This window comes from Sceloporus occidentalis, unplaced genomic scaffold (assembly GCF_023333645.1).
Source record: "Sceloporus occidentalis isolate IW3139 unplaced genomic scaffold, rSceOcc1.0.p SCAF_2, whole genome shotgun sequence".
Classification (NCBI taxonomy): Eukaryota; Metazoa; Chordata; class Lepidosauria; order Squamata; family Phrynosomatidae; genus Sceloporus; species Sceloporus occidentalis.
In genome coordinates, this window is record NW_028316982.1 from 125,402,049 (window position 1) to 125,427,059 (window position 25,011).

The following is a 25,011-nucleotide window of genomic DNA, read 5'->3' on the forward strand; positions in this document are numbered from 1 at the left end:
GGATGTAGCCAAATAGGTGTCCAGCAGTTCTGCCTTTTTGTTGTGTAAAATGTGTTAGCATTTTAGCATCCTTTTCTGAGCAGTGGTCCCACCATTTCCTTGCTTTGAACATATCTGAAAAACTCCTTCTTGTTACTTCCTGCTTTCTTTGTCAGTCTTAGCTCATTCTGACTTTGACCTTTTCTTATTCTGTTCTAATGGTAGGCTCTTATTCTGTATACAGGTTGCATATCAGGATGATCAAATGTAATGATACATCCATTACTTTAAGAGCCAATCATATCTTTTCATGGCCTATATAATTAAAGGTTTTGGTGTGGTCTACCCAAAGGACATGGTGATACTTTTTTGAAATGCTCTAGTGGATGCCATTATGCAGCATGTTACCCTTCTATAACTCTGGACAATATGTCCCCTACCACCAGTGCCTTTCTTTTCTTCTGCCTGAAGTTAATGGTTAAGCTGACTCCTTTCTTCGCTTGCAATGTCTCTTGCTGCTTGTCTGTCCTTGGGCATCTTCACCACTGTTGTAGGAAAATGTAGGAAATGATTGCTTAGGTGGAATGATTCCGAATCCCCTGTAAATGGTCTGCTCCTGACAGTGACTATCTCCCAGGATGCTTCCTCATGGATATCACAGAATCATAGAGTTGAAAGAGATCACATGCAGCCTTTGTTTAAAAGCTCCAAAGAAGGAGACTCCACTACTGCCCAAGGCAGTGTGTTGCACTGTCAAACAGCTGTTACTGTCAGGAAGGTTCTTCCTAATGTTTAGGTGGAAGCACATACAAAGTAAATATCTGTGCAATCTGCTCTGCTCTGTCCAAGAAAACTTCCTGCTTGCTAAAAGTGGATAAATGGGCCTCAAGTTGCTGAACCTTCTCTTCCAACAAGATAAAACAACTTATACCTGATGAAATGTAGCCACAACCATCGGCAAGAACGCAAACATCACATAGAATTGCGTCTCTCTCACTTGGTATACTGGGTACCATATATACTTGCGTATAAGTCTACCTCATGTATAAGTCAAGGGCAGTTTTTGGAGTGAAAATCATGGATTTTGATATGACCTGTGGATAAGTCAAGGGTCAAACAGTGGGGCATGTTACAAAAGATGTAAAGGGGGAAACAAAGCACCACGTCCCTCCCTATGTCTTCCTCACTAGACCTCTCTCAAGGGTCACAGTCTCAGCATGGAAAAAGGGAAACAAACGTCAGCACATGCACGCACATACACACACACTCTTCGCATTCCCAAGGCTTATGGCTTTCAAAAGGGGGGTAGAAACCCCCTCTCTCTGCCCTTCACCCTAGGATACTCAGGGGTTATGGCTTGCAAAAGGGGGGGGGGCAGACCTCTCTTCTCTCTTTCTTCTCTTCATCCAGGATTCCCAAGGTTTACAGCTTGCAAAAGGGGGGTAGAACCCCCCCTCTCTTCTCTTTACCCAGGATTCGCAAGGGTTATGGCTTGCAAAAGGGGGACAGAAACCCCCCTCTCTCTCCTCTTTACCCAGGATTCCCAAGGGTTATGGCTTGCAAAAGGGGGGACAAACCTCTCTCTCTCTCTCTCTCTCCTTCTTCTCTTCAGCCAGGATTTCCAGGCTCAAGGCTTGGAAAACGGGGTCCAAGCCCGGGCATACTGTCTCTCTTCCTTGACTCAGCAGCTGCTTGTTAGCTCTGGCTGCAGGGGAAGGCTGAGGGATAACACACACACACACACACACACACACACACATAGAGGGAGATTGGAGAGTGCACCAGGGACTCAAACAGGGAGCTGTTACAAAATCCCTGGCTACAGAGGAAGGTGGGCACTTTTTTCAGGAAATTTATAAACAGCATTAACATTGCCCCATATATAAATCTACCCATGATTTTGGAGTCCATTTTGGGGCATAAATTTCTTGACTTATAGTCGAGTATGTATGGTAATCTGAGTAGTCACTAGAACAGAGCTCCAGCCCTTCCTCAAAACTCCAGCTAAACAGCTATGTCAAACACCTCTGTTGGCCTCTTGCTGTTAGCCTCACATGAGGGACTGGGGCTGCAGCTATAGAGAGAGAGCTAGTGGCTGCCAGCTCCTCCCTCTGTCTCTGACCTGCTTCCTTTCAGCAGTCTCTGCCTCACTTCCTCATTGAGGACTTCCTCTATGTCCTCTTCCGTTTTCCTGGCAATTTCTTCCTGTCGGTTCTGTAAAATTAGTTCTCTGTCCTCTGTTCCCTTATCTGTTGGAGTGCCCCAGGGCTCTGTTCTGGGTCCCCTTCTGTTTTCTCTCTACACACTGTCCTTAGGTAAACTCATTAGCTCTTTTGGTTTTTCCTACCATCTGTACGCCGATGACACCCAGTTGTATCTTTCCACCCCTGACCTTTCTCCAAGGCTTGAACAGCAAGTTTTGTCTTGTCTCACAGCTGTCTCGCAGTGGATGCGCCATCGGTGTTTGAAGCTCAACATGTCCAAGACAGAGCTTCTTGTCTTTCCTCCTAAGTCCACCCACACTCCTTTTCTGTCTCTGTGAACAACATTTCTATTCAACCAGTCCAGCAAGCCCGCAGTCTTGGTTTTATCTTTGATTCTTCTCTGTCGTGTACCCCTCAGATCCAGACCACAGCCAAGGCTTGTAGATTCCTTTTGTACAATATTGCTAAAATCCGACCATTTCTCTCCGCCTCTACTACCAAGATCCTCGTCCATGCCTTAGTGATCTCACGACTTGATTACTGTAACATCCTTCTGGCAGGGCTTCCTCTTTCTCACCTCCGTCCTTTAATTTCTGTCCAGCATTCAGCTGCACGCATTATCACATCCGCCCACCGCTCTGACCATATCTCTCCTTTGCTGGCATCCCTTCACTGGCTCCCTCTCCCTTTCCGCATTCGGTATAAGCTCCTGCTGTCCACGTTTAAAGCCCTCCATGGGTTGGCCCCTCCTTACTTATCAGACCTTCTTTCTCCTCACCTTCCCACTTGGGCCCTCTGTTCTGGTAGTCAAGGTCTGCTGTCCCAGCCCAGGATTTCCTCTGCCCCATCTCGGATTCGCCCCTTTTCACTCGATGCCTCTCTCTCCTGGAACCTTCTTCCCCCGCGAACAAGAGCCATCACTTCTTTAACCAGCTTCAAAACGGAGTTGAAGACCATCCTGTTCAGAGAAGCGTTCCCAGGCCTTGCATAATTCTCGCTTGCCTCCCTGGATGAAGATTAACCATCCATTATGAAGCCAAGCCCTCCCTCCAGTCCATCTGCCTTGGTCCAGGCCTTGGAGGTAGAGAGGAACTGCTGGTTTTCATCCCCTTCCCCACCACTACTCCCTTCTCCTTTTGTGTGGTATCTTTTTAGATTGTAAGTCTGAAGGCAGGGAACCGTCTAATTAAAAAGACTGTATGTACAGCCCTGTGTAAATTTACAGCACTTTATAAATAAAGATTAATAATAATAATAATAATAATCTGTTCTATCCAGGAAGTTCTCATTTGCTCTCATGCACTGAAGAGTGGCAAAAGGTTGCTGAAGTGTGCTGACCTTCTCTTCTGAAAGAGTCACCAATTTGCACTTGCTGCAAGTGTAGTCAGAGAGGTTTCCACTAAGAAAACAAATATAGCACACACATAGCAGCAGATGACTATGGATCTGTCGGCCTCCATCCCTGGAGTCAATTTTTCTTCCCTTTTAGACTGCAGTAATTCTCTGCAATGTCCTTTAATAAGGACTAGATTCTTTGGTTCAATCTTTATGGAGGTCCCTGTGAAACTGTAATGGGACCCCAGACAAACTACAGAATTAGCTGACAAGAAACAAGAACCCTCAATCCTTTAGTTTAAGAGAGAGGGCTGGGGACCTACACTTGTTTCAACCTCCTCTTCAAGTTTTAGCCAAGAGTATTTGTTTATCTGGAGTGTTCAAAAGTCATTTGCTCAGCTGTAATCACACAAGCTGGACATGTAAAATCAAAGTTCCTTCAGCAATTCTGATTTATTTTGGAAAGTTTCAAAAGAATCTACATGACGGTGCGGATGGAGTACAAATTCTAGCAAGACTCTTTTCCTTCCTGTAAGTTAAGAAAAAAAATCCAATAGAACATACTGAAAGCTAAAAAACAGTAACACTATTAATGATTTGGCAAAGCCAGCTCTTCCAAGAATTCAAAGGGAACCCATATTATGAAAAGAAAACGTAAGACAACAATAGCAAGGATCATCTTACCAGAGCACAATGATCTCTGTTGTTGCGATTAGTTAATTCCATTACAGTACTAGTAATGCTGGGGCTCAGTAAGTGTTCCCGCTGATCAAGGTAACATTGATGGATTTCATTTAACAGTTGCTGGTACCTAGATGAAGAAAAGAATAAGAAGCAATCAGATGTATAAATGAATTAAATGCATGGGCCTGGTATCCACAAAGGTGGATAATTGTCTGAAGGAAGTGGTAGTGTGAATTTTGAAAAAAAAATGTTTCAATGTCTATCTTGCCATTTTTGCCTAGAGTAACCGGATACATTTTTAAATTATTTATATCCCACCTTCCCCCCCTACAGGGACTCAAGATACATGGGAGGCTAGAGCTTTTCCCACCTTTAACAAAGAAATGGGCAACTTTGTAGTTTCAGAGGCAGGATTTTCTGCATAGCACAGTACAGTTTACCCCCCGCTCCAAAAAAAGGCACAAAAACTGGATTGGTTGGAAGTCCACTTCTGGTTTTGAAAAAAATGCTATTTCTTGATGTTGAAAAAGCAACAAGGTAGGGCTGGGTATCTCCTCCAGTAATCCAACAATGACCTCTTGTTTTTTGGGTGTTTGAAATGATCTACCTACATATGGGATGTACCCAAGCCTCAAACTATACAGACAAGAGTGGCTGCTGTTCTCCCACAGCTTATATTACGGTACAGTACATCCAAAAAGGCCCTATCCAGTTGCCTGTACTGTATTTATCTATTGTATAATGTCTTATACATGTGGAAAGCTCTTTCCAGTCTGCCCCCTTGCACACTTCATCTAAAAACTTTCATATGTGAAATGCTGTTGATGTCATCATTAACTTTATGGATTATACCAATACATTTTACAGCCTCAGCATATGACAGCAATCAACTCTGTTGCCCTTTGCCTGCTGGGAGGAGTCTCAATCCTAATTCTACAGTAGGTTGGCAGAGGGAATCTAGTTCATTTCCTTCAGGGAGGAAAAGGCTAGTTTTCTTCTCCATGTGCTTGGGGTGAGATCTAAAGTTAGACTTTGAGCTTTTGCATTCTGGGAGTCACTGCTGGGAGGAGTCTCAACCCTAATTCTACAGAAGGCTGCCAGAGGCGCGCACTGTTAATTTTTCTTATATAGTGAAGGTTTTGGAGACTAGAAGAGAAGCTGACCTGAAAACATTGTTGGAGGGGGCTCTATAAATTTTTCACTTTTCCCTTTTTCCCCCTCAAGGGGCTAGTGGGGACTTTTCTTCAGAGGAAGTGAGTCAGAGACTTGCCTCTGGAAGGAGCTAGCAGCCAGGAGCTCTCTACATAACTATATAGGCCCAGTGACTTGAACTCAGTGACAAAGCTTGGGGACAAAGGCCAAGTTTAGCAGGGGAAGCCCACAGTCTTATTTCAGTGCCTCCTTAAGACTTCTCAGTATGGACACTGAAGGCCCTGCTGCAGTCATCTGCAACACTTGTGGGATGTTTGTCTTCTTGCCTACAGATATGGGGAACTTCACCTGCACCAAGTGCAAGTTGGTAGCCCTCTTAGAAGAGAAAATACAGCAGCTGGAGGCCCAGGTAGCTATACTTCAGCATCATAGTGATCAAGAAGTTTTCCTGACCAGAACAGACCAGACGGCCTTGGACGGGAAACACACAGAGAAAGTTGCTGGGGAGAAAGAAGTCACTTCACATACAACAGAATTAGATAGTTAGAGGAATGTCACACGCAGAAGTAGAGAAACCAAGCAAAGTTCTCTAAGCTTGCAGCTAGAGAACAGATTTCAATCTCTCTCTCTATTATCAAGGATGATGAGGAACAGCAGCAGGGACAGACTTCAGGGACAGAGCAGAGGACCCAGAGAGTTCCACCAAAGGGAACAGTTGTTACTAAGCCTCGGAGGAGGCGTCTGGTGGTGGTGGGGGACTCCTTGCTGAGGGGTACAGAAGCAGTGGTTTGTGGGCCTGACAAGATGTCTCGGGAGGTGCGTTGTCTCCCTGGGCAAAGATCCGTGATGTGAAAGAGAGGCTGACAAGACTTGTCAAGCCTACTAACCATTACCCCTTTCTTTTGGTTCATGTGGGAACCAATGATACTGCAAGACACAGTCTTCAGAATATCATAAGGGATTATGAGGCTTTGGGTAGGAAGTTGAAAGAGATGGATGCACAGGTTGTCATCTCATCTCTTCCCCCAGTTGAAGGGCATGGTCCAGGAGGGTATTAAAAGAACTGGCAAATATAATATCCAAACCACTGGCAATAATCTTTGAGAATTCCTGGACAACAGAAGTCCCAACAGAATGGAGAAGGGAAAACGTCCCCATCTTCGAAAAGGGGAAAAAAGAGGATTCAAACAATTATCAACCAGTTAGTCTGAAATTTATAACAGGAAAGATTCTAGAGCAGATCATTAAACAGAGAGTCTGTGAACATCTAGATGGCAATTCCACAATCACAAGAAGTCAACATGGGTTTCAGAGAAACAAGTCATGCCAAACAAACCTGAGCTCTTTTTTTTCATAAAATTACCAGCTTGGTAGATGAAGGGAATGCTATGGATATAGTATATCTTGATTTCAGTAAGGCCTTTGACAAAGTTCCCCATGATATTCTTGCAAACAAGCTTGTAGAATATGGGCTAGACAAGGCAACTGTTACATGGATTTGTAACTGGCTGACTGGTTGAACCCAAAGGATGCTCAACAATGGCTCCTTTTCATCCTGAAGAGAAGTGACCAGTGGGGTCCCACACAGGGCCCAGTGCTATTCAACATCTTTATCAATGACTTGGAGGACAAAATTGGGGGCATACTCATCAAATTTGCAGATGACACCAAATTAGAAGGAATAGCTAATACCCCAGAGGGCAGGATCAAGATTCAAAGTGACCTGAACGGACTGGAAAGTTGGGCCAAGGCTAACAAAATGAAATTCAGCATGGAGAAATGTAAGGTACTGCACTTAGGGTGGAAAAATGAAATGCACAGATATAGGATGGGGAACACCTGGCTGAACAAGACTACATGTGAAAGGGATCTAGGAGTCCAAGTAGACCTCAAGTTGAACATGAGTCAACAGTGTGATGCAGCAGCTAACAAGGCCAATGCGATTTTAGGCTGCATCAATAGAAGTATAGTATCTAGATCAAGGGAAGTAATAGTGGCGCTCTATTCTGCTTTGGTCAGGCCTCACCTGGAATACTGTGTCCAGTTCTGGGCACCACAATTCAAACAGGATGTGGAGAAACTGGAGCGTGTCCAAAGGAAGGCAACTAAAATGGTGAAAGGTCTGGAAACCATGCCCTATAAGGAACGCCTTAGGGGAGCTGGGTAAGTTCAGCCTGAAGAAGAGAAGGTTAAGAGGTAATATGATAGCCCTGTTCGAATATTTGAAGGGATGTCATATTGAGAAGGGAGCAAGCTTGTTTTGTGCTGCTCCAGAGACTAGAACGCAGAACATCGGATGCAAACTGCAGGAAAAGAGATTCCATCTCAACATTAGGAGGAACTTCCTGACAGTAAGGGCTGTTCAATAGTGGAACAAACTCTCTCGGAGTGCGGTGGAGTCTTCTTCCTTAGAGGTCTTCAAACAGAGGCTGGATGGCCATCTGTCGGAGATGATTTGATTTAGAGTTCCTGCATGGCAGGGGGTTGGACTGGATGGCCCTTGTGGTCTCTTCCAACTCTATGATTCTATGATTGTTTTTTTAAATGAAAAAAATAAATACCATTTCTGTACAATGAATCAGCACAGTCCTTTTCAAGTAAATTTAATCATCCTCCATATATTTCCCCTCCAAATGGTATTAAAGATTAGTGCAAAATGTAAATGAGTGAATTGTTTGACTCATGTATTTAAGTATCAACTTTTGGGAACAAATGTGGGATCTAAAGTTAACAATCCGTCTTCTTCTATCCTGCATAAATCTGGATTTACTGACAATGAAATGCCTGTAAAGTGCAGCTCATGGGCTGCATGTGGCCCCCAGGACCCCGTGGGTCCAAAATATTTTTGCCCCAAAATGTCATCTAGGGGATATGGATGGTATTTCCACCCAGTATGGAGCTCCTCTGGACCTTTTTTTAATGTGCTTAATCTTAGCCTTGCATTAAAAGGTAAGGTGTCTCTGGCAAATATTGAGGTGTTTCAACATGTTTATCAGCACAGCACACAATGGTCTGTGTGGCTAGTGAGGCATGATTAGGACCATAGGCCTTCAATGCATGTATATTAAAACTTTCATCAAAATTGGCAATTGCAAAAATGCACTGTGACTTTCTACACCAATAATTCCATTTACTGAAAGATACTTTATTTTGAAATTCTTGCAAGATGTGAACAGGTCATTAAACAGAGAGTTTGTGAACATCTATGATTCTATAACTTGGCATTTCCATTGCAATTCTTCAAGGTACAGAACACTTCTTGATTTAATGGGCACTCTCCCTGATGAATTCTGTGTTTGCTCAAAACTGAGGGCCTAAACAACTACTGACCAGTCAGTTTTATGTGAACACTAGAAAAAAAAATCACAGAACAGATTATTAAACAGTCTGCACAAACTTGGAAAGGAATGCTGTGATTATCCAGAATGGGTTTCTCAAAAACAACTCATGCCAAATATTATCTTTTTTTAATAGAACTGCAAGCCTGTTAGGTCAGGGGAGTGTTATGGAGGTAGTATGTTTTGATTTCAGTAAAACATTTGACTTTACGTCCTTCCTAATAGCATTAAAGAATTTATAGCAATCTTTGGTATGTGTCTCCTGAGTGAAAGTTGCTTAAGTGTAGTGAAATTGGAAAATGATCACTTTCAACCCTGAGCATAACTTCTAGGTCCTTGGCATAGGGCAGAAGGTCCCTAGAAATGATTATCTACTCAATAGAGCAAATTCTGGATGCCAAGAAATAAGTGAATTCAGCTGGACAGTCAATTGTCAGAGAACCATTCAGGATACAAAGATTTAGTCTGGAGACTGAGCCACACATAGGCCAGCAAAATTTGATTTCTTATCTTTTGAACATCAGGTGAGTTCCATCATCCTCAAATTTAGGAGGAGGGCATTTGTGCTGGGTGTATAGGGTATAGTCATTGGGGCCCAATATAGCATTCAAATCTCCCTCCAGGACTACAAATGTATTTGGGTTCCGAAATATGAGATTAGCAGTGTATGATTCCAGTTCAGGCCATAGGTTTCTAATTTGTGATTTCTTCTCCACTGTAGGCATGTAGTCATTTATTATCACCAGAGTGCAGCGATTAAACTGGATCAGCGATGCTATGGCATATGTTTTAAGTGGGGGAAGAGGATTTGTTATAGCACAAAGAGTGATGGAAACCAGGATTCCCAGACCTCCCTGGCTCTGCTGCAACCAAAAATGAGTGAAAACCATTCAACAGCAGATACTTCATAGTCCATGGTACCTGGATCAGTCAAATATCATATTACAAAACCTATAAAAATTAAAATTTAAAAAATTAAAAAAGGAAAAAGAAAAAAAGAAGGAAGAAACCTGAACTGGTTGGCAAGGAAGGAAATTAAATACTGGCGAGGAAGAGAGAAGTCAACATATGAAATGGAAAAGAACTTTGGACTTCTGCCTCAATCTCCTGGCATGAGGGATTGTGTGGATTGTTCCTCAAACCATTCAGAGAATATCACCCTCTCTATGTTGTCACTTTGGGGGGGAACGGGAAAAAACCCATACATGAAAGAAAAAGCTACCTTGAGTTAGGCCCTGCTGAAGACTAACAGACTAATATTTTTCAGTACAAGACACAATCTTTGAAATTGATTTAAGTTTCTGCATACTCACTCTGGCATTTTCTCAGATCGCTGCTCTATCTGCTCAATAAGTGCCTAAGGAAAAATGGAGAAAAGAGTTAAAACAGTACTCTCCTGTGCCCATCCAAAAGTACATCAAATGTTACATGCATCTAGGCAGATAATATATTGTTGCTCTTAGCTCTAGCGAAGTTGTTAATATTCCTAGAAGATCCCCTGAGCACCTTGACTTACTTTTTTCAGTTCTGAGCAGCTGTAAACATGCACCATTAATAAAAACTGAAACTGGGTGAAGAAACTGAAAAGCTTTGCAATCTATTGTACATGAAGATCAAGCAAGGGTTTTACCTGAGAGATATTTGAGAGATGATACCAGATGTTAAAGTATGGAATGAAGTAAAAAATGACTTGCAGAAATGGAAAAGGCTAAGTTAGGTAAAGGTTCCCCTTTTGAAAAGTTTGTCTAGTCATGTCTGATTGTAGCGGGTAGTGCTAATCTCCATTACTAAGCCAAAGAGCCAGTATTGTTAAAGACAACTCTGTGATCATGGGGGCAGCACGATTGCACAGAAAACGTTGCTACCTTCCCACCAAAGTGGTACCTATTTACATGCTTTTGAACTGCTAGGTTGGCAGAAGCTGGGACTAGTGATGGGAGCTCACACCTTCACCTGAACTGCTGACTTTGCAGTCGCCAGAATCAACGTCTTAACCACTAAGTATTGGGTAGGATATCTACAATCAAGATTAATGTTTTGCCTAAAATGTTGGTTTTATTTCAATCTGTTATTATATTAAATTATGTGCATGTTAACAATGGCAGAAAAATGTGTCATCTTTGAGAGGGCAGTCGCCTTTCAACTCCATGCTGTCTTGGATGAAACCGATTATCTGGACCCATTTCAAACTGGCTTCAGGGTGGGATACGGAGTTGAGACTGCCATGGTCGCCTTAGTTGATGATCTTCGTCTGGGTATCGACAGGGGAAGTGTGACCCTGTTGGTGCTCTTGGACATCTCTGCGGCCTTCAATACCATCGACCATGGTATCCTTCTGGAACGCCGGAAAGTTAGGCATTGGGGGCACTGCGCTCCAGTGGCTCTGGTCCTACCTCTTGGGAAGGTTCCAGATGGTGAGGCTGGGGGGTTGTTGCTCTCGTAAAAGAGAGCTGACATTTGGTGTCCCTCAGGGCGCCATTCTGTCCCCCATGCTATTTAATATTTACATGAAGCCGCTGGGACAGATCATCCGGAAACATGGAGCACGGTGTTATCAGTACGCTGACGACACCCAGATCTATCTCTCCATGTCTCCGACTGATACAGTGACAAAGGATGGCATCTCTCCTCTGGATGCCTGTCTGGAGACAGTAACGGGCTAGATGAGGGAAAACAAACTCAAGCTGAATCCAGAGAAAACAGAGGTACTCGTGATAGGTACCCCAAGTCCAGACAGTGGAATTTGTGATCCAGTCCTGGACGAGGTCACACTTCCCCTAAAGGACAGAGTTCGCAGTTTGGGAGTACTCCTGGACTCATCCCTACAGCTATCATCGCAAGTGGATGCGATGGCCAGGAGCGCTTGGTACCAGCTTTGGCTGATACACCAACTGCGTCCCTGCCTGGACCGAAAGGACCTTGAAACAGTAGTACACGCGCTGGTAACCTCTTGGTTAGATTTCTGTAATGCGCTCTACATGGGGCTACCTTTGTACCAGGTTCGGAAGCTTCAGCTAGTTCAAAACGCTGCAGTGGTTATTACTTATAAAGCCCTACATGGCTTGGGCCCGAGTTACTTGAGGGAACGCCTCTCCCCACACAATCCGCCCCGCACTCTCAGAACAACATGGAAGCTCTTACTCAAGTACCCCAGGGTGAGACTAGCAGCAACTCACCAGAGAGCATTCACAGCGACAGCTCCTCTACATTGGTATAAACTCCTGGAAGAAATTCGACTTAGTTCTACCTTGGATGCCTTTAAGAAGGCGTTGAAAACTCATCTCTTCTGGCTAGCATACCCTCCTGACTCCTTATAAAGAAATTATTCCCTAATAGAAGTTTACCTCAAGATGTTTAATTATGACAGATAGAGTTTATGACTGTTTTATATGCTGTTTTTAAAATCTTTTATTGGAATTTGTATCTGTAATTGCTATTATATTGTGGTATGATGTGATACATTTATATTTTGATTGAATCTGTAAACCGCTTTGATCTTGCTGGAAAAGCGGTATATAAATAAAGTTATTATTATTATTATTATTATTATCTTTTATCTGGCAAGGGAGAGATTTAAGCTATTACAAGATGAAAAAATAAGAGGCGGTCTAGGTTAGCTCTCAGAGCATATTATTCGATGTGTAGTTTGGGATAACAAATGAAAAGTTAAATTCAAAGTTGTAGCTGTATTAGTCTGGGAAATCAATATGCAAAGGGACCTTGTAGCACCTTTGAGACTGAAAGAAACCAACAGCATGAGCTTTTGAGCCTACTTCTTCAGATGCACAGAAGTAGGATGAAATATATGAAAGCTCATGCTACCAGCTTTTTTCTTTCAGGTCCAAAATACGCTGCAGAAATAATCCAGTTTGAGCAGTTTGAGACTAATTTAACTGCCCTGGTTCAATGCTAGGGAATTGTAGTTTTGTGAGACATTTAGCCTTCTCTGTCAGAGGGCACTGGTGTCACAATAAATGCCATAACAAACGTGTTTGCTCATGCTGGTGCCTACTATTATATCAAACTATAGGTGGATTAATAACTATATTAGAAGATGTTCCGATATTTATCACTATTTGGGACAGACAGACTGAGGTGAGGCATTAGAGCATGTGGTAGTGGATGAGAAACCCCTGCAAAAAGGAGCTGTCACATCTGGGGCCCTGCTTAAGCTTTGTGAACTTTGCTGGGACTTGGCTGGCAGGTTGGAGGTGTGCTGCTGCCCCTACTTTCTTTCACTGGAACAGTTGAGAGAAGAGGTAGCAAGAGAAACAATGTTTGTGTGTATCTGGGGTGGAGGGATGATCTGAACCTATGTGGGGAGGGCATGTCTCTGCAGGGGAGGGGGAAGTATCCAGGCTCAGTTTTTCAAGAGTCCTTTGCCTCTCTCAGACTGAGCATCCCTCCTCACTTGGGAGAAATGTGGGAAGTGGGCTTTGGCACTCTTCAGCCCAGCAAATGAGAGTCCTTCCTCATCATGGAGAAACTTCTCCCTTTATACCTGGTTATTTTGGGAACAGCAACTGAGAAACCTCTCGTCTGCAACAGTTTTTGGTGCAAGGCTGGCATGGGTAAGAGGGTTCTCAGTTGCTGCTCTCTTTGGACCTTGTTACCCTGGGAGCAGCTAGCCAGCTGGCCTTCCCTTTACTGAAAGGCTGGTGCAGATGAGAGGGAGGAGTAGGCCTGGACAACCGCTGCTGCTGTATTCAGATGATATTATTTCTGAAATACATATTTGTGAAACAAGTATGCTTGTTTAACTTTATAGTGCTAGATTGGTTGCTCTGAATTTGCAGTAGTAGAACTAATATGAAGAAACAGGTGTTGGAGGGTGCTAAATATTGTTTGCTTTTGTTGTTTAGTATTGTTCAGAGTTTTGTTGTTGCTTGCATATGTGTATTTCAAACATATAGATAAAATATGTTTGTAATTGAGGTTTTTACGTCTAATAAGAAATTATTTTAAACACAGCTGTAGTTAATTCCTACTTTAAACTTTACTCATGGTATTTTTCAGGAGAAAGGGGGATACATGATTACTAAAGAAATGAATAATTCAAATCAGAAACACATAATCATTTTATTAATAAAAATTCACATCAAACTTGACCAGGACTTTCAAAATACAAGCAAAGTCAATAAGGACTATACTCATTTCTTCTGCCCTCTCTGCAGAGACAAGGAAAGAAAATGCCTCCTTTTCAGCAAAAGCACACAGGGGGTGACCACTGTGTACATCCAGAAAATACTTTGGGTTGACCTTTACATTTTTATTAAGTTAAGTTCAGGACTTAGTTGGGGGCACAGCTAAAAGCCACAAACTCTAAAGAGCTGCTGTCTCAGTCTTTAGAGCTCAGTCTATGAAAGAAAAGAAAGTGAGCTTATATTTGGTGTGTGTGTGTGTGTGTGTGTGTGTGTGTGTGTCAGAACTCATTGTTTCCCTGAACTCTTCGGAGGCTTGTGTGCATGACTGTTTTTGGCAGTGTGCTCTCCTTGAATGCATGCTCTAAAAGGGTAGGACTTCTGCTGAGTCACTGACCTGGTCGTGGGGCAGAGCAAGCAGCCACTACTTCGTTATAGCTGTTGCCTTCGGAGCTCAGAAAACAGGAAGAGAATACTAGCCATTTTTGTGGGCATTTCATGGATGTCTACAAGGGTAAGCCTGGACAGCTGTATTGCTACATATATAGGATAGTGACAGAATTGTGTTTGTCTGATGTTTACTCAACATCCTTGGTCTCAAAGTAGTACATGCAACTGCAACAGAAAAATGTTTCTCTTGTGCTGTGCATGTAGTGAAGCCTTTCCCTGGAAAGCACCCAGATTCCAAATTGATCTACCATTTCATATTTAAATACTAAGGTTTTATTAGAAATAAGCCTCCAGTCTAATGACAATTTCAGATGCACAAATTTGAGAAAGTTTACTGATATCAAGAGTATACACATGCCTATGATGATGTCTTTGCTCTGTCTTGTGAAAGGAGACTGAGCTTGGCAAGATTCTTGAAAGAAATATGTTAAATTTATTGTTAACCACTTATCCAATCATACTTACTCTGACTTTGGGAGCAGCTGCTCTGAACTTTACATAAAATAAAGTGAAGGCATTATCTGAATTTGGTGCAACAGAAGGATCCTAGAAGAAAGAGACAAATATAGTATTTCTCTAAAATTGCTCATGATACGAACTGAATGTAAATGTTAAGCAACACCAGAAACTTTTGAGATAATGCTGATATAGTGCAACATATATCAGGCTGCTTTATTCACTAGGGCATGCCTCCTCTACAAACAGAGGTTGTAAGAAAAAGGGACATGCTCCTTTTGCAGTTGATTTCCACTCACCACCATATATTTACAAGGATAATAGAAATATATATGTATAATAGAAACAATTTAATTTTTAAGAAATGTGTTTCATAGATGTTTTATGTGTTGTCTCAATTATCACATACATAGTAGATGTTGCTCCCCCCCCCTATTTTATAACAGCCCCCAAAGAAGCCTATTGGTGAGAAGGCCAAAGTACAGTGCACCCTTTGTATATGCAGGGGATCCCTTCCAGACCCTCCATATATGGGGAAAATACAGTGGGATCTCAAAACCCGTTGATTTCAATGGCGACATGCTCCTGTACATGCAGGAGTGCACACCATTTTGTCCCTCTGGGCTTGCCGTCCACATGAGCTCAAGTCTGCAAACAGCAAGCCCGCATATGGGCAGGTGGACTGTACATGGGCTTTTTAAGAAATAAAAGGTTTTGGACCATCACATTGTTTGTGGGATTTTGCCTTCTTTCATTCTTCCACTGCTTTTTCAGTTGGCCAAATAAGGTATTTTTGCAGAATCACAGATGGGCATCATGGACCACTGAGTCCAAGTCCTGCTCAATGAAGGCACTCCAATTAAAGTATCCCGAGCAGGTAGGTCCCCAGACTCTTATTCAAGATATCCAGAGGACATCCCACTAGCTGTATGTTTCCCTGCTGAGCCACTTACTGTCAACTGGTTTCCCTGCTGAACCACTTACTGTCAAGACCTTCCTTTTAATGTTGAATCAAAGACTATCCTTTGGTTTGAAGTTTCAAACCATTAGACCTGGTCCTACCCCCTGGGGCAGCACAAAACAGGCCTGCCCCTTCTTCTCTGTGACAGCTCTTGAGGTAGAGTGTCACCCCACAGTCTTCTCTTCGCCTAGCTGAACATGCCCAGCTCCTCATAGGTTTGCTCTCCATACTTTTTATCATCCTTGTTATCCTTCTTGGGATTCGCTCCAACTTGCCTACATCCTTCTTAAAATCTTCTCCTGCAACTGTATTTACAGGGCTTAGTTAGAGATACATGTCCAATTCATAGAAAACAAAGGACAAAAAGGGCTGCAAAGATCCCCATGTGTACTTTGTCTGCCTTGAAATATGAGCACTGAACCTATGTAACAGTCCTTTTGTGTTGTGTCTTTTAAGATTGTAAGCCTGAGGGCAGGGAACTGTCTAATTAAAAATAATAATAATTGTAAGCCGCTCTGAGAGCCTTTAGGGCTGAAATACCATAAATAATAATAATAATAATAATCCAAATGGGACTGTCAAGAGTGTCCAAATTATTCAAACAAATAAGCTACATGTCAGAGAAGTGCTCATCCTGGCAAGAGTATTAATTGCTGAGCTCACTCAAAAGCAGCCTTAGATGCACAATAATTATTTAATATGACACTAAAATATTATTCAAGAATCACAGTCAAGAAAACGAACGTTTGTACTTATCCGTGATACATTAATTTCCAGCAGACGAGGGTCTTAACATCCTGTATTCTTGGTTAAGCTCCTCCTATTCGCTCCTGTAGGCAGGGACAATAAACAAAAAACCGGCCCCGTATATAGGGAGGTGCTAGCCCCCCTGGGCCTCAGTCAATAACAAGCCAAGAGAGTAGTAAGGTAAATCAAGGAACTGAATTTTAGTAACATCAGATAAGGGTTAACTAGAACACCTTAGAAAAACTAATGAAAAATTACTAAAGCTAGAAAGTACTGATATGAAGTTCGGATGGCACGGTTATTTATTTTATAACAAATTAAGTGTAAATAGAAATTTTAATAATCATTACATCCGAGCTTCGATTATGTCTATTTGGAAGAAATACAAGAATAGAATATCTCCTAAATGTCCAATGTGGCTCTCACCACATAAGGCCCTATACAATGTAGATCCTAAAAGAGAAACAGTCTGGATAAAATACAGAGATTTAATTGATGAAAAAGGTGAAATTAATCGTATGAGAGGATGAAGGAAGAAAATTGGAATATAGGATGGTTTCTATATAGACAATTATATCAGAGATATTATTTAGACAAAAACAATGTGGATTTGCAAGTTCCAACATGGAAATGGAGGAAATTATTTGTCAATCAGAACAGAAAACATTATCAAAAATATATAATAAGCTGTTAGAATGGCATACTGAGGATGAAGTAATTAAAGAAGCCATGGTTAAATGGGCGCAGAATTGTGGTAGAGTAACTGAGCTAGACCAATGGGAGAGAGCAGGCTGTTCCAGCTAAGGCAAAAAGGCTCTGGCCCTAATGGAGGCAGGGATGGAGATCCATGAGGATGGAAGAAAAGCCATCATGTGGCTTTTATGGCTAGCCCTCACCCTAGATGACTTAGTTCCCAGGCATCTTCTCTGGCCTGGTAAAAAAAGGAGAGGGGGGGGGGGGTGAGCAGAAACAGCTCACCTCAAACTCATGGGCTAACAGTAATAAAATGAACACCAGAAAGAGTTAACCAGTATCTCTTGAAATCTGAGCCCCCAGACCTGTTGCTGTGGAGGCTCTCCCCTCCTTAATTTGCCCCATCAATGGAGGCTTCCTGGGCAGTAGCTTCTTCCAGGCACTGAGGAAACTGCTCTTAAGTTAGCAGTGACTGAAGACCATTTGTAACCATGGGTAGATAGCTGCATATGGCCTGATATTCACAGGGCATTTTGTTTTATTTATGTTTGAAACAGCCCCAACTTCAAGCTGGGCTTTAAATGCTTAGCCCTTTCAATCTCAGGCAGGCTTTTCAGTAACCTGGTTGCATTACAGAAGCTGGCTTGGTCCTCAACTTCCTTCCCACTTGCATAGGTAGCTGGGAAGGGCAGAAGGGCTGCTGTGGGACATGGCTCCCCATTTACCTGAGGTATGTCAGTATCCTGAGAAAGGATAATCTCTGATGGAAATGAGAGGCCAAGCGCTCAAGCTGGTCTCTCAAGAGTGCCACAGTTTGGGGCAGCCAAACACAATTGGGGATGAAGGGAACTCTCCACCCATGATATCGACAAGTGGTTTCCCCCTTTTTTGTTGTTGTAATTTTTGAGGAGGGAACACAGGAGGATTTGTATCTGTGTGCTCTCAAAGAATCCTTGGGTTGGAAGAGACCCCAAGGGCCATCCAGTGCAACCCCATTCTGCCATGCAGGAACTCTCAATCAAAGCATAACTGATAGATGGCCCTCCAGCCTCTGTTTAGAAGTGGGTGGCAGAGGCCATGCTCTCTCTGCGGAGGACATGAAGCCATTTTGTGCTTTTTTGTGGGATGCTCTGTGGCAGCCAAAAAAGACCATTTTAGAGTCAGAAGCTTCAGCTCCTGCTGGGCCAAGTCTAGCTTCCTTTACAGCCATGCGGCTGTACAACACAGAGGAGGAGTCCTCTGCCTCCTTACACACCATCTCATTATAAGAATTCAAAAGGAATGTGCAGGAGCCCTGGCAACACCACCATGTGTTTCCCAGTCTGCAATAGGATCCCCCACATCTGTTGGGGTCCTGGGTGCCGTTGGGGCCAGAGATGGGAAAGAAGGGAGAGACCAAGGGTTTATGCCCCCATCTGCCCTCCTGGCAGAGTCCCAAACTAGGCATAGTGCCTGCAATGGCCATGGCAGAGGCCTCATGGCAATGCCTGCCCTGAGTGAGGGCATTAGATCTGGCAAAGGTCTTTGGTGGCTGGAGAGAGAGGGCCCCTGGTACTCACCTTTCTCCTGTGTCTTCTGGCTGGCTTGCCTCTCTGACCTTGGCCCTGTTTCAGGATGGGCAGAGGTGATGCATAGAAATCCTTTGCCATGGCTTTTGGCTGGCCTGTCCTCTGAACCCTGACCCTAATGGGCTGGGCAGAGATGATGAGAAGAGACGTTTCCATAACTTCTGGCCAGTTTCCTCACTGATCCCTGGCCCTAAATAGGCTGGGCAGAGGTGATGTGGAGAAACAGAGACATGGAGGGGATACCCCTCATCATCTGTTCCCATGGCTCCCATGTGATGCAATGCTGTTTGCAGAAATCTCCTGTGCTCCCACCATGAAAGGGGGGCAGCTTTGGAGGAGAGGGAGAGTCATGGGCAAAGCCAAGACCTTTCTCCAGTCCTGGGAGCCCTTGCCATATTAAGTCTTTCTTCATGCTTCCAAGGCAGCAAGAGAAAACGAAGAGAAGAAAAGGACTCGAGTGGCTGTAGTGAAGAAGTTGCAGAGCAACAGCAAACACCTCCTACTGGATCTCCCTCTGAAGCCAGCTCCCTCTGTTGAGCCAGCAGACCCTGAGCTAGGGAAGTCTGAGCTAAGGATGACCCTTAACCAGTGCTCTTGGGGTCCTCTGCCATAGCCACCACCAAGGAAGTGGGGAAAGGCAGGAGAGAGGAGAAGAAGGGAAGGCCAACAAAACTCTCAAACCGCTTTCGGAGAAAGGAAAAACTTTGCTGGCTTGAAGAGACACATCCTGCTAGGAGCGTAGGCAGGAACAAGACTGGGGCCCGGGGGGGCTAGCTCCTCCCTATATAGGGGGCCGTTTTTTGTTTATTGTCCCTGCCTACAGGAGCGAATAGGAGGAGCTTAACCCAGAATACAGGAGGTTGGGACCCTGTCTGCTGGGAAAACACCTGTTCATAAGATACTCAGAGTTTTAGATTTCAATACAAGTTTATTATCCATTTTACACAAATTAATGCCATCCTTGTTGCTCCAACTTACCCTTTTAATTAATTGGTTTGTCAGGTTCTGCAGTGTATGCACAGTGTATGTTTTCATGAGGTGCACTGCTTTAGAAAGGCAATGTTTAAACTTTGCTAAATATACAGGATAGTCCCTAAAGTCTGGCTGAAAGAAAAGATAAAGGTGTTTTAAACAAGAGCTAAGAACAAAAAACAAAGGACACAATGAACATTTATGCTTCAAATGTGTGTTCTTCCTTAGCAAAAATCATCAAAAAATCTCAACGAATAGCAAGTGCTGTAGGGTATATTTAAGAGGAAGGAAGTGGCAATATTGCCTCTAAGTATTCATATCCTAATATGAAATTAATGGGGTGACCATATGTTGACAGGTGATCTGAAGGCACAATATACATACACAAGCAAAATTCTAGCTAAAAAAGAAAATAATTCAGTTCAGTCCGCTGCAACTAAGTGGGGGCACATGCCCAACAATTTAACTATCCAACTTCTCCTATGTGAGATCCATATAGTTCAGGTTACAGTATGCCCTCAGCATGTGGTTGTAATTCTCACTCATTTTATTTTATTATTAAAGCAGAGTTTCAGAAGAATTAAATCTAGAAAATAACCATTTTATGAGACTTGAGAATCATGATCGGTTTTACAACATTTGTGAAGTGTCTAAAGGCAGTGTCTATTCCTGACATAAGGTGTAAGGAATAATCAAGATAGTTCAGAATGGGTTTTTTTTGGGGGGAGGGGATGAGAGGGCACAAACCATCAGCACTCCTACATATATCCTTTCCAAAATTGATTATTCCTGACACCTTATGTCTAACCAGTCAAAGCTCTATGCCAGGGGTAGGCAATCTTTTTGAGCCGGGGGCTGGGTTGCTGTCCCTCAGACAACTGGGGGGCCGAAGCCAAAAAATAAATAATTAAATATTTTTTTAAAAAATTAAATATATAAATAAACCAGGACAAATGTAGGACAAAAATTTCAAATGGAAGACACTTTTTTTAAAAAAATGGAGGACACGCGAAAAAATTTGCTGATTTTTAAAAAAATGTTAATATAAATGCATGTTTCTGAGGCTTCTATTGACAATTGCCCCCCAAAGGCCCCGGCGGCAATCGGCGGCAGGACTGGGCTGGGGCCGGTCCCAAGGCCTCGCCGGGCCGCATCCGGCCCGCGGGCCGCAGGTTGCCTACCCCTGCTCTATGCCCTTATTTTTGAAAATCTTTGTCTTTACAAAACATATTTTAAAAATTAATAAACTGTAAATTTACCTTTTCTGAATAAAAGTTTTAAAAGGGATATCATGAAAAATAAATGCATTTCTTAAAATATCCTCCGTTTTCTTACACTTTTTGTTAAATAGCAAGAGATACTGAAAGAACATAGCAGCTGACAGATACTCTGTTCTACTATCACCCGATTTCCTCAAGATAGAAATCAATGAAATACAAGATTATGTATCATAAATAGCATAAACAAGGACGTAAGTGAGCAGGACTTACATGTGATGTAATATAAGCAATACAGTCATCAAGCTTAGCAAGCATAGGGATGAAACCATCACTATTTACAGACAGCGTAGGGGAAGTCAGTTTCTGAAACAGAGAGAGAGAATGATGTTATAAAATGTCAACAAAAACAAACAAAAAAGATAATACATTCAGTATTATTAATCACACAACATGTCTTCCAGTTATTAGAATAGAGAAAATCAAATGTTGGCAGATTATTTTGTTTTTATACAGCTTCTATGGAGATAACTAGACCACTCAACTTACTCACCTGTTACAAAAATGCTAAAACAATCAAAGAAACAAGATGTTGGTAACTCTTCCCCTACAAGTAGGCCTGGGATGATCCTTGGATGAATCTTAAATGAGACTTTAATGAGACTAAAGCCAAAATGCTCTGACCCTAGCACAGGAGGGAGAGCTGCAATGCCATAGTCAAGAAGGGCCATGGGAGAAGCCATTTCCAGTGCTATATCTTCAATTATTCCCATCTGGTTAATATTGGATGCTGCCTCACACAGAAGGAATTACACTCTATTACAAATGTAGAGAGGCTATGAGTACTCTGGAGATACTGCAGATCAAAAAGGCCACATGCACCAGTTTGCTCAAGAAATATGAAGATAATTAAGAATATGTTATCAGTTCCCATTGTATTGGCCTAAATCAAAGGTGGGGAAACTACAGCCAGCAGGCCACATGCACCCCTCAGGGCCATTTTTGTTGTTGTTCCAAAATGCTGAAAATGACTTCTTGGGGTTGTGAAGGACATTTCCACCATATCTGGAGCCCCTCTGAACCCCAAGTAGTCAAAACGATATTTTGCAATTTTGTGCAAACAAAACTTTTGCATCAAAATGCCCTGTAGTGGCCTAGGAAGGCTCCAAAATACATTTCCATGCCCCTAGAGGGCTGTCAGAACCAGTGTATAGGGGTTCTGTCATAAAGGTTAAAAAAGGAGTTCATAGTATGTACTGTAGAATGATAGATTATAAAATAGAGAATTATGGGGGATTTTGGAAAGGCAGATTGAATGGCTTTCAGAATAAGTAGTGTGTATGGAGAGGGTGATGGGATTGCAGCTGTGAAATGGTTATCCAAGGGTTGATATGTTGGGGGAGAGTGGAGCTTGGGAATAGAGTTCCTTGAGGTTGTACTATCAGGGAGAAAGGAAAGTGAAGAATAAACAACCCTGGTATCTATGGCAACCCCCGCTTGTTAGTTTAGCTTGGGAATTGGGGCTGGCTCGGGGAGGGGTTTGAGAGGGTTAAGAAGAGGAAAAGTTCCTTTGTGCTTCAGACTTTGCAAAAACGTGTTAATAGATGTTTCTGCCTGAATTCATCAATAAAGCTTCTTTTGTTTCAACTGAGTTTTATTTTTTGAGCATAGGACTGACTCCAGATCTCACAAGGGCATCTGGGGCAGAGGCAGGTGTGCGGAGTGGAGTCGTCCAAGATCTCCTGAAGGGATAATGCAGCCCCCTAGTATCACACCCCGGTCTAAACAGGTAAAATTTTTCCACATTTCTGTTTATTCCACCCAAAGATGCCACTAATATTCTGCTTTCTGTGATATTATTTGCAGTTGAAATCTTACTTTCTTCCATCATTTATATGGTTGAGTGATAAGGCAACACATTCAGTTAGTGAAGTCTCCTTCCCCATCAACTGGAGACATTGTTTGAACTAGAACCACTGAGGTTTGGGTGGTGATGCAGTTGATGAACATGCAGAATATCTGCAGATACTGCTCCCATCCAACTCTAGGCAGAATTGCACCTATTGAATGTCTTTCTACCATGCTGTAGTTGAAGCCCTGACCCCTCTGCCCTCCCTTACTTAGTAGCCCCTTCCCTTTATAAGATACAACAGCTGGAGAGTGGTAAAATCAAACATTTAATGTGCTGTAAGTTTAAAGTAAAATAAACAACAATTAAGATGCTGGTGTCTGATCTTGAAAGCTAAGCAGGGTCAGCCCTGGTTAGCACCTATGAATAATAGGGGCTGTAGACTAAATTTCAGAACCACCTCTGAATATTCCTTACCCAAGAAAACCCAATGAAATTAATAATGTCACCATCATTCAACAAGCAACTTGAAGGTACAGACATACACACACTCGGAACAGAGAAGCAGTCATACTACTTCCATTAAGGTATCAATCTGTACTGGTCCAGTCAATCAGAGATATGAGATAAAGTGCATGGTTCTCTTTCACTTTCAAGATACTTCTCCCATCCATTCAAGTGTGTGCTCACAACTCTTATCACCCCGACAGAAGCTCTTCTCTGCTGTTATCAGGGCCAAAAGTGAAGGTGAGTAGCTACTTTCTCCTTTTTTACTCTCCTTTTCTCCTTTGGGCATCTGAACTCTTTTTCATAGGGAGAGACAAATGAAATATTTCCCCCCTAAGACGGCAACAGTTTGGAGAAAGGTATAGTCAAAAGACAGCCAATAGTTACAAGAACAGAACTGTGACAAAATAAAGAGAAGGGGAGAGAGAAAAGGAAAAAAATGTTTTGTTTGTACAGAGGGGCTGAGATGTTTAAAAACTTCAGTCTCTCTCCTCTCTCACTTGCATAGCTGTTGCATTGTAACAAACCAAGCTACTCAAAAGTTCTAAAGAGATGGAGGTACAGAGGCTGGCATAGGTTGGCAAATGGCAAACTCCCTTTCGTTTTTATTTTGCAGGTGATGCAGCACAGCCCCCTATGACTCACAGTCATCTGGCCTGCAACCAGTCCTTAAGACAAACAATTATGAGAACTGTATCATCCACAGTCTCACTTGTACACATTATTCACCATGTTCAAGAAGTGTCACTGCTTATGCAACCAAAATGGCATCTACATTCCAAAGGGGAGAACTGGCAGAGTTCAGGTAATCCTGAGACTTGGAGAAGAAAATTAGAAAAAGCCTAAATTGGTTAAGAACCGAATAGCTTAATGCAGAGTGAGCATAATTGTTATATAACAATAACAACAACAACAACAGGATTTATTTATATGCCGCCCAATCACTGGGAATCTGGGCGGCTTACAACAGAGGGGATAATAGACGGTTCCCTGCCCTCAGGCTTACAATCTAAAAGACACGACACAAAAGGAGAAGGGAATGGTGAGGGGGGAGGGGATCAGGTCCAGCATTCTTCTCTCCCTCTGAGGCCTAGACCAAGGCAGGTAGACTGGAGGGAGGGCTCTTCTTCTTCAGGCTAGCCCTGATAGAGCTGGGCTAGCCTATTCTCTCCCTCACAGGCCAAGGACAACAGCCATGGAGGGAGGAGCCTCTTTCTTCAGGCTACCCTCATGGAGCTGGGCCAGCCTACTCTCCCCCTCATAGGCTGAAGGATGACAGTTATGGAGGGAGGAGCCTCTTTCAGGCTAGCCCTGATGGAGCTGGGCCAGCCCACTCTCTCCCCCATAGACCGAAAGATGACAGCTAAGCAGGGCAGAGCCTCCCCCAGACCAGCCCCGACAGAGCTGGACCCGCCCAGTGACTCCCTCACAGACCAAAGGACGACAGCCATGGAGGGAGGAGCCTCCCTCCCCAGGCCAGTCCCGATGGAGCTGGGCCAGCCCTCTCTCTCACTCACAGGCCAAAGGATGACAGTTATGGAGGGAGGAGCCTCTTTCTTCAGGCTAGCCCTGATGGAGCTGGGCCAGCCTATTCTCTCCCTCACAGGCCGAAGGATGACAGTTATGGAGGGAGGAGCCTCTTTCTTCAGGCTAGCCCTGATGGAGCTGGGCCAGCCTATTATCTCCCTCACAGGCCAAAGGATGACAGTTATGGATGGAGGAGCCTCTTTCTTCAGGCTAGCCCTGATGGAGCTGAGC

At 43.1% G+C, this 25,011-nt stretch overlaps 1 protein-coding gene across 3 annotated transcripts in view; it reads right to left on the reverse strand.

Moving 5' to 3' along the window:
• LOC149318986 (conserved oligomeric Golgi complex subunit 3-like) overlaps nt 1-25,011 on the reverse strand; it is a 92,067-nt gene that overhangs the window by 45,931 nt on the left and 21,125 nt on the right. For all 3 annotated transcript variants that reach the window (XM_089510871.1, XM_089510870.1, XM_089510872.1), the window contains 5 exons: nt 21,171-21,263; nt 19,687-19,812; nt 14,749-14,829; nt 10,006-10,049; nt 4,203-4,329 (listed from right to left, as the gene is read on the reverse strand). In XM_089510871.1, the coding sequence (XP_089366997.1) occupies nt 4,203-4,329; nt 10,006-10,049; nt 14,749-14,829; nt 19,687-19,812; nt 21,171-21,263 (471 nt within the window). The remainder of the gene's footprint in view (nt 1-4,202; nt 4,330-10,005; nt 10,050-14,748; nt 14,830-19,686; nt 19,813-21,170; nt 21,264-25,011) is intronic.